General features: G+C 56.8%; 2 protein-coding genes across 4 annotated transcripts in view; one reads left to right on the top strand and one right to left on the bottom strand.

The window, feature by feature from the left end:
- PLSCR3 (phospholipid scramblase 3) lies at positions 1 to 4,835 on the top strand. Of its 3 annotated transcripts, none has more exons than XM_011994589.1 (8): positions 1 to 87; positions 297 to 474; positions 743 to 978; positions 1,070 to 1,112; positions 1,215 to 1,435; positions 1,626 to 1,787; positions 3,781 to 3,942; positions 4,134 to 4,835. In XM_011994589.1, the coding sequence occupies exons 2-8, from the start codon at positions 468 to 470 to the stop codon at positions 4,188 to 4,190; spliced, it is 888 nt and encodes a 295-aa protein (XP_011849979.1). In that variant the 5' UTR covers positions 1 to 87; positions 297 to 467; the 3' UTR covers positions 4,191 to 4,835. The 3 variants fall into 3 exon arrangements, with proteins under 3 accessions (XP_011849979.1, XP_011849980.1, XP_011849981.1); XM_011994590.1 differs by having other exon boundaries at positions 7 to 87; positions 293 to 474; XM_011994591.1 differs by having other exon boundaries at positions 7 to 87; positions 419 to 474.
- TNK1 (tyrosine kinase, non-receptor, 1) overlaps positions 4,820 to 8,838 on the bottom strand; it is a 13,726-nt gene continuing 9,707 nt past the window's right edge. Inside the window, exons 8-13 of the mRNA XM_011994741.1 lie at positions 8,228 to 8,347; positions 7,726 to 7,890; positions 7,421 to 7,500; positions 5,858 to 6,156; positions 5,679 to 5,774; positions 4,820 to 5,591 (exon numbers count right to left, since the gene is read on the bottom strand). Coding sequence (XP_011850131.1) covers positions 5,478 to 5,591; positions 5,679 to 5,774; positions 5,858 to 6,156; positions 7,421 to 7,500; positions 7,726 to 7,890; positions 8,228 to 8,347 — 874 coding nt within the window. The 3' untranslated portion in view covers positions 4,820 to 5,477. The remainder of the gene's footprint in view (positions 5,592 to 5,678; positions 5,775 to 5,857; positions 6,157 to 7,420; positions 7,501 to 7,725; positions 7,891 to 8,227; positions 8,348 to 8,838) is intronic.

Consider the following 8,838-nt stretch of genomic DNA (forward strand, 5'->3'; position numbering starts at 1 on the left):
GGGGTCCGAGCTCCGGCCCGCCTCTGCCTCCGCCAGCTCCTGTGAGCCGCCGAGTGCTAGGCACCCGGGCTGTTCTGAGGGCTCCAGGTGAGCGGGGGCACAGAGGGGTCAGGGAGACCGCCCTCGAGGTGGGGCTGTCGGTCTGACCGCGGGTCCATCTGTCCTGCCGTCCGCCCACAACCTCCTCCGCAGGATGGGAGAACAAAGGGAGGGGGCGGTTCTGGGGCCCCCGAGGGAATCCTGGGTCCCAGGTACCCAGCCCCGCCCGCTGACACTTTGGTTTCTCCCCGAGTCAGAGGCGCCGCCCAAGAGACCCTGGGCCCGCGCCGGGCGCAGCTGCCTCTCCGCGTTTGCCTGTCCGTCTTTGTGTCTGTCTCTGTGTCTGTCTGGCTATCTCCGAGTTTGCCTCCGCTTCCAGAACTAAGCCATCCAGACACCATCATCCCGAAACCTCAAGCCCTTCTCCCATGGCAGGTAAGTGTGCGCGCAAGTCCGGGGGTCTCCGTTATCCCCCCACGGACTTGAGAGCCGGGTGCGAACACATCCTCCCGGAATGTGCTCGGACTGGCTGGGTGGGGCCCCTCCCTTCCTTCCGGGGAACCTCCACCCTGCTCCCCTGCCCCATCTTTCTCTGCGTCTTGCCACCACGTTTCCCCCGAAGCCTTGCGGCCCATGGGCTGAAGAATAAGGGGATGAGGCCTTGTGTCCCTTTCTAATCCATCCTGCCCCCACCGCTTTACAGGCTACTTGCCCCCCAAAGGCTACGCCCCTTCGCCCCCACCTCCCTACCCTGTCACCCCTGGGTACCCGGAGCCGGCGCTACATCCTGCGCCCGGGCAGGCGCCAGTGCCTGCCCAGGTACCTGCCCCAGCTCCCGGCTTCGCCCTCTTCCCCTCGCCCGGTCCCGTGGCCTCGGGGTCTGCTGCCCCCTTCTTGCCACTGCCTGGGGTGCCTTCCGGCCTCGAATTCCTGGTGCAGGTGAGTGGGAAGGAGTGAGGGAGGATGACTGGGAGGGGACCTGGGCGTCCAGATGGGCCAGCTGATGTGCGCGCCGCCCCTCTCTTTCCAGATTGATCAGATTTTGATTCACCAGAAGGCTGAGCGAGTGGAAAGTGAGTAGAAGGAGTGGGAGGTTGGACCTCATGATGGTGGCCCGGATGGTGGGCTCCTGGGCGCGCGAGGCTCTATAAGTCTCCCTGTGTCACCCCGGGCAGCGTTCCTAGGCTGGGAGACCTGTAACCGCTATGAACTGCGCTCTGGGGCCGGGCAGCCCCTGGGCCAGGCGGCCGAGGAGAGCAACTGCTGCGCCCGTCTGTGCTGTGGCGCCCGCCGGCCGCTGCGTGTCCGCCTGGCCGACCCCGGGGACCGCGAGGTGCTCCGTTTGCTCCGCCCGCTGCACTGTGGCTGCAGCTGCTGTCCCTGTGGCCTCCAGGAGGTGGGAGGAGGAATGGGTCCAGGAGGGCGGGCCTTGGTGGGGCGGGACAATGATGAGGTCCACCTGAGATGAGGCCTGGATCAGGTGGGAGTGGGCAGGTGGGAATGGGAGGTTTAGTGAGGGCCAAGTAGACACATGATAGAGCTGGGACCTCTGCCTCCGCAGTGACCCTGTCTGCTTCCCACTCCAGATGGAAGTACAGGCTCCCCCAGGCACCACTATCGGCCACGTGCTACAGACCTGGCATCCCTTCCTCCCCAAGTTCTCCATCCAGGATGCCGATCGCCAGACAGTCCTGCGAGTGGTGGGGCCCTGCTGGACCTGTGGCTGTGGCACAGACACCAACTTTGAGGTATCAGGAATACTAGAGGTTCTTGGGACCTTCGTAAACCTAGATGATGCTTCCATGAGGCAGGATAGTTAACACGAAGGTCAAGACCCTGAGCTCATCAATCCAAATCCACTGTGACTCGGACCACATTTGCAGCATTCCTCCATTTGGAAATAGAATGGCCCCGTGGTCTTATAAAAGTGTAACAACGAGGATTTCATCTTCAGGAGCAATGTTGATTATTACACTTGGCCCTGAGATGGGCAGAAAACAAAAATCTAAGGCCAGCCTGGATTTGGGGTGAAGGATGCTTAAGTCTGTGTGGGCTGGGCCCATGTGGCTGCTGTGTATGAGTTTGTGAGCCCAGGCCCTGGAGCAAGCACGATTTTAACATGTTAACATCCTGTGGCCTGCCCTGCTACAGTAGAATCCACATGCCCCTGCCATTCTGATATCCAATATATCCTTCTCACATTCCTGTCACCAACCTGGAAGCTGGAGATCCCAAGTGGTGAGAATTTCAGAGAAAGGTGAGGCCTGGGAAGCACCTTGGTTTCTAGAAGACAAAGGCACTCCACAGACCCTTGAGTTCTTTTGTTTTGTTTTGTTTTTTTGTTTGTTTGTTTTGAGACGGAGTCTTGCTCTTGTTGCCCAGGTGGGAGTGCAATGGCATGATCTCGGCTCACTGCAATCTTCGCCTCCCAGGTTCAAGCAATTCTCCTGCCTCAACCTCCCGAGTAGCTGGCATTACAGGCATGTGCCGCCATGTCCGGCTAATTTTGTATTTTTAGTAGAGATGAGGTTTCTCCATGTTGGTCAGGCTGGCCTCAAACTCCTGACCTCAGGTGATCCAGCCGCCTCAGCCTCCCAAAGTGCTGGGATTACAGGCGTGAGCCACCACACCTGGCCGACCCTTGAGTTGTTTAAGGGATAATTCCTTGTGCATTTAAGGGAGAAACAACTGGTATAATCCAGTAGACTTTCCAACGCTTCTAATCAGTACCTACCTAAGGTTACTTTGCAAAAATGAGTCACCTTGGTAGCCAGAGGGAGATTCCGTGATGGGAACCAGTTGAGAATAAGATGTAATAACTGTGTGATCTCCGGATGGGAATGTATAGGCTGTGGGGTTCTCATAGGGCCAGTGTCCCTTTTACATAATTATAAATGATCCATACTTGAGGCTGCACCCTTAGGACCATGGCAGGAAGTGCCCCAGAGCTGTAGGACAGTGCAGGAAGGGGATGGGAATGACACAAAAGGAAATCACTCCAGTTCTAATCCCGGAGAATGAGCACAGGAAAAGGACCAGGAAGTCACGGGGAGTAACTACCCACATCGGCATGGCCTGTCGCTGTGTGGCTCAGAGAAGCCAGTGGAAATTGTGGTCCTCAAAGGCTACTTACTGCTGCCCCTCCCCACAGTAGATAGGTGTGTATCCCCTCTAGATGAGGCTCTCATGCAGTGCTGGGCAAGACCCTCCCCTACTTTGCAGATTAGAGAAAAGGTATTCTTTGGGGTAGACAGCCTTCTAGGAGCCTTCTTGGCTAGTGAAGTACAGCCAGGATTCTGGTAGCTTTCCTTGCCCTTTTGGCCAGGTTACTTTGTGCAGGGCATAAACTGTGCCAGTTGTGGGTGGCAGGGGCATTGGGAACCAGAGCAAACCTAGCAAACAGCCATATCCTAAGGGGGTTGGATTATATCATGCTTCCATTTCTCCCACCACTGATGTTCAGTTATGTCATGCATCGCCTTTGGATAGCAGCAGATCTGAGTCTGAATCCTAATTTTGGGTACAGACTCACAGCGTGATCTAGAGTGCCTCAGTTTCCCCAGCTGTCATACTCTGTGATGGGAACCCGTTGGGAAAGCAATCACTGGGTGACCTCTAGAGGGGAAGATTCACTAGTGGAGACCCTGCAAATCCATACATGCGACTGTGGGAGTGAGACTGGAGCAGGTGAGACTGGCTGCTTCCTCCTTAGTTAGGTCCTTCCTCCCTCCCGGCTAACAGGTGAAGACTCGGGATGAATCCCGCAGTGTGGGCCGCATCAGCAAGCAGTGGGGGGGCCTGGTCCGAGAAGCCTTCACGGATGCAGATGACTTTGGCCTACAGTTCCCGCTGGACCTGGATGTGAGGGTGAAGGCTGTGCTGCTGGGAGCCACGTTCCTCATTGTGAGTTGGCTGCCCCTGCCCCCACCTCCTGCTTGTCCTCTGCTGTCATTCGAAGCTTTATGCATTTCCTAGCTTCTTGCTAGGGGAAAGTCAGGGATGGGTGTTGTGGGGGTTGAGGTTCCAGAGCTGGCCTGTGACAGCCGAGCTGGCTGGCCCAGCCGGATCTCTCGTTGACAGTAGCCTCCTCTTAGGACTACATGTTCTTTGAGAAGCGAGGAGGTGCGGGGCCTTCTGCCGTCACCAGTTAGAGGCCACCATGGTATGAGGAGACCATCACCTCGATGAGAACTCCAGATGGTCGCCTGCCCTGGCCCCTCCTCCAGGCAGCCCCTTTCCTCCATGTACACTGCAGGGGACAGAAGGGGGCCCCCATCCCTACCCTGCTCCCTGGCCTCCTGCCCCTGTGGTACCCAAGGAGGGGTATGTATGAGAGCCCCTCTCCTGCTACCTCCCACCATTGTCCCAGCAGTCCCTTGGCACACAGGCATATCAGCTTTCACACTTTCCCCATGCACTCCCTCCCGCCCCCTTCCAGGGCCTCTGCTCCAAAGGAGGCCTCTGGAACCCAGGACTCTGGGGTTTTACAAGAGGGCTGGGGTGGGGAAGGGCAAGCTGCACCAAAGACGGTGGACATAGCCACCCCCCCAGCATCTGCTTGGCCAATTAGTTCAGCCTCAGACCATGGCACTTCAACGGGGTCTGCACCTCCCCATCAACAGCTGCAGGGGGACCCCAGTGCCAACTTCCTCTCCCACTAGGGCCCTGCCCTCAGCTGGTGCTTGCTGCGATTCCTGTGCCTTATGTAACCGCCCTTCCTTCCCTTGCCCTAGGAAAAAGGCTGCATCTTTATATGTTACGTTCATATAAACTTTGTAACTTTTTGGACATTGAAAGATGTATGTAATAGGGGAGGGTAGAAGGAGTTGATATGGGAGAAAACAAAGGGGAATGTGAGAGCTGGGCTGGGGCAGGGGCTAGCCCATCTCATAATCCATACTACCAGCATCAAATGTCCTTGAGTGCAAGAGAGCAATCGTCATCACCCACGATGGCCCTGGACCAAATGAAGGCAGTTTGGGCCTATACCTCAAGTCAATATGGCGGCTTCCATCATCCAGGATGGCTGCCCCACAGAGTCCAGTGTGGTAGCTGATGGCAGTTCAGGATGGCTGTTCGCATGGTCCAGTGTGACCCCTTGATCCTCTCTAGTGAGTAGAAGCTTCCTCTGGATATGATGTATAGCAGCTCTTTTCCTCCAAGTCCTCTTGTTTGAGAATGTAGTGGGCAAACTAGATCCTTCTTGGCCGAGCCAAAGGAGCTTCAGCCTTCAGAAGCCAAGGAGCATAGGAGGGAGGAGACATTTGCCAGTGCCCAACCCTGGGCTCCTCCTCCACGTGCCTATAGCAGGTAGGATCTCCCCAGGTGGAAAGTCTACCCCCGTCAAGACCTTGTTCTGGTTCTGCTTAGTCCCATGTGGCCAGGCCCTCAGGGGCCTAGGTGTTTCATGCTGGTGTCCAGGCTCGCAGAAGCTGAGCTCAGGGCCTGGCTAGGACATAGCGGCTGGCAGCTGAGAGGTCCCACTGGTAATGCTCCAGGATGCGCCGGCAGTCAGCTCTGGACCGGCTACTCAGGTGGAAGAGCTGGTCTACCTGTGGAAGCAGGAGGGTGGGCTGCAGCTGACTGCCAGGTTGCAGGGGCAGGAGAGGAGGGACCCCAAGAGAAGGGACTGGCTTTACCTTGAGGTTCCGGATGGCAGAAACCACATCTCCGCCAGTGGCTCCTAGTGCTGTCTGGCACTCCTGGTGGGTGACCCCATGCACACTCAGCTCCACCTGTAACAGACAAAGCCCCACTCAGGCCCCTGCCCCTGCCTGTAGCCCCTTGTGGCCACCAGGCCATTTCAGTGAGACCTCACCTCCATAATCTTCCTCTGCAACTCAAGATCAGGCAAGAGGCCTCCAGAGAGGGCGGCGGCTTTACTGGCTCCAGGCGCTCCCATGGGGTGATTGTGTGGGGGTTTTCTTTTGGGCCAGGGAAGCCTCTCCCTAGGGGGCTGGCTGGGCTGAGGAGAGCTAGAGGATAAAGGTGGGCGTGGAGGCAGGCCAGGGGGTCCCTGGGGCACAGCTCTGGCTTGTCGAATTTCGGGGGGGCTTGAACCACCCCCTGTGGGGCGAGGACCCAGGGACAGAACTGACTCCAGACTCCTGGAAATGCCTGCACAGTTGAGAAAGAAACAACTTGATCTCAGCTCACTGCAGCCTCCACCTCCTGGGCTCAAGCGATCCTCCCACCTCAGCCTCCCGAGTAGCTGTGACTACAGGTGCATGCCACTACGACTGGCTAATTTTTATATTTTTGTAGAGACGGGGTTTCGGCACATTGCCCAGACTGGTCTCAAACTCCCGGACTCAAGCCATCCGCCCACCTTGGGCTCCCAAAGTGCTGGGATTACAGGCGTGAGCCACCATGCCTGGCCCCACTCTCTGTCTTTGTCTGCGTGGAGCTGGATGGTTTTGCAAGCATTTGCAGATGAGCTAGCCAGCCCTGTCCCTGGGTGGTTCATGTGTCAGGTGGGACAATGAGACAGATGTGCAAATGGACACCAAGGCCTAGGCAGAGGGCCCAGAGAACTCAGAGCTCAGGTCCCAGAGTGTGGAGGTGCTCTGCAGTAGGGAAGGCAGGAGGGCTTCCTATTTTTTGAGATTCCACAGTAGGCCGGGCGCGGTGGCTCACACCTGTAATCCCAGCACTTTAGGAGGCCGAGGTGGGTGGATCACGAGGTCAGGAGATCGAGACCATCCTGAAAAACCAGTGAAACCCCGTCTCTCCTAAAAATACAAAAAATTAGCCAGGCGTGGTGGCAGGCACCTGTAGTCCCAGCTACTCAGGAGGCTGAGGCAGGAGAATGGCACAAACCTGGGAGGCAGAGCTTGCAATGAGCCGAGATCACGCCACTGCACTCCAGCCTGGGCAACAGAGCGAGACTCCGTCTCAAGGAAAAAAAAAAAAAAAAAAAAGATTCCGTAGTATAGGGCTGGGTGCAGTGGCTCACGCCTGTAATCCCAGCACTTTGGGAGGCCAAGGTGGGCAGATCACCTGAGGTCGGGAGTTCAAGGCCAACCTGGGCAACATGGTGAAACCTCATCCCTACTAAAAATACAAAATTAGCCAGGCGTGGTAGCGCATGCCTGTAGTCCCAGCTAGTCGGGAGGCCGAGCCAGGAGAATCACTTGAACCCGGGAGGTGGAGGTTGTGGTGAGCCAAGATCACACCATTGCACTCCAGCCTGGGCAAAAAGAGTGAAACTCTGTCTCAAAAAAACAAAAACAAAAAAAGATTTCACAGTATAGCTAGGATGCCAGTAGACAGAATTCAGAGGAAGGCAATAATAGATGCAAGGGCATGGATCAGGGCAGGGGGTCGGAATTGAAGGGCTGGTCTTGATCTCCTCAGGGACTCTGGAGTCCACCACACCCACCTTTCATCCTCTCCAGGGGCACGTTTCTCCTCTGGCCCCGTGCTGGGGGCACATCCCAAACATTTGCCTTCTTTCTGTCTCTGTCAGAGAGGGATCCAGTTCGTCCTCCACACCAACCCTCCCCACCCCACAGATCAGTACACCCTCCCAAAAAAACTCAACGGGGGAACCTAGGAGACCCAGCGCCCAGGGTGGAGGCTGCAGCTTCATTCTGGTCCTGTCCCCAAGCTTCCTTTCCAGAGAATCTCCTGGACTTCATCAGTTCTCCCAGCCCACCCCTGTCCCCCACCCTTTCAGGTCCTCACCCATCTATGTTTCCTGGGTGTTGATCTCCCCGGGCAGGGGTGCCTCTGTGAACTGGACGGGTGACTGGCAAGCCCCCCGCATCTGCCAGCGTCACCGCTGAGGCTGGGAAGCTGCCCACTTTGAAGGTGCGACCATTCTGGCCCTTCCAGATTGTGGAGTCAGGGCTGTGGAAAGAGGAGGTGGTAAATGGGATAGGAATAAGGGCAAGAGTTAGGGCTGGGCCCTGGCCCACAGTCAGCTCACTAGGCTATGTGCCTTGGAGCTGCATCTGCCTAGAGGAAGGGAAGCATTTTCCCTAATGCAATAAGGCTCTATGGGCCAGCAGTGGCTCCAGCAGGGAGGCCAGGACCATGCTGGAGCTTTCAGGACCCAGTGGGGAGAGGAGATGAGACAGAAGATCAAGGTTAAGGAGCTGGAGAGAAGCAGAGAAGGAAGGGATCAGGAATTAGGTTGGGAGGGTATCCTCCTCCTGAGGATGCTTGAGAGGTACAGGACTGTCACCTGCCCTCGATGACTGTGATGGGGTCACCAGTCTCCATCCTCAGGGCGCCTGGCTCTGTGACATCCCTCACACAGCATCCTTCCGAAGGCCAGGCCTGTGGAGACAGGAGGAAAGGGTGGCTGGGCTTCTGGCCTGAGTCAGAAAGGTAATATGGGAGCAGGAATAAAGAAAAGCCCCGCTCTGTATGTCATCTGTGCTGGGCCCAGGGTGGGACTCTCCCTATCCCCCAGTTGTAATTCAGTGAGGGAGGCAGACCTGGATCTCATGACAAACAGGTCAGGGCTCAAGGAGCAAGCGAGGGCCCTAGCTCTACCTAGGGGGACTAACAGGAGCGTCATCCTGTACACCGCTTTCACTCCTCGTCCAGGCCCGTCAGATCAGCCTCCCAAGCCCCTCTGGGAAATTTCCACTCCTCTGCAGCCTCACTGCCTCTACCCTCACCCAGACCTCCTCATCTCCCTTCTGCTTCACAGCCACTGTTGCCTACCTGGTCTCCCAGCCTCAGCATCATCCCTCTAATCCATTCTTGCGCCACACCAGAGTGCCGTCACGGGCAGAGTGGCTTGTAACTCCCCTGTTTAGTAGGCTTCCCTGGCTCCCAAATGCCTTC

This window comes from Mandrillus leucophaeus, unplaced genomic scaffold (genome assembly GCF_000951045.1).
Source record: "Mandrillus leucophaeus isolate KB7577 unplaced genomic scaffold, Mleu.le_1.0 Scaffold46, whole genome shotgun sequence".
Classification (NCBI taxonomy): domain Eukaryota; kingdom Metazoa; phylum Chordata; class Mammalia; order Primates; family Cercopithecidae; genus Mandrillus; species Mandrillus leucophaeus.

Excerpts from the sequence above, each read along its gene's own strand:
- PLSCR3 (XM_011994589.1), top strand. Across the intron at positions 979-1,069 it reads GCCTCGAATTCCTGGTGCAG|ATTGATCAGATTTTGATTCA; the intron begins GTGAGTGGGAAG and ends CTCTCTTTCCAG. Across the intron at positions 1,788-3,780 it reads GCACAGACACCAACTTTGAG|GTGAAGACTCGGGATGAATC; the intron begins GTATCAGGAATA and ends CCCGGCTAACAG.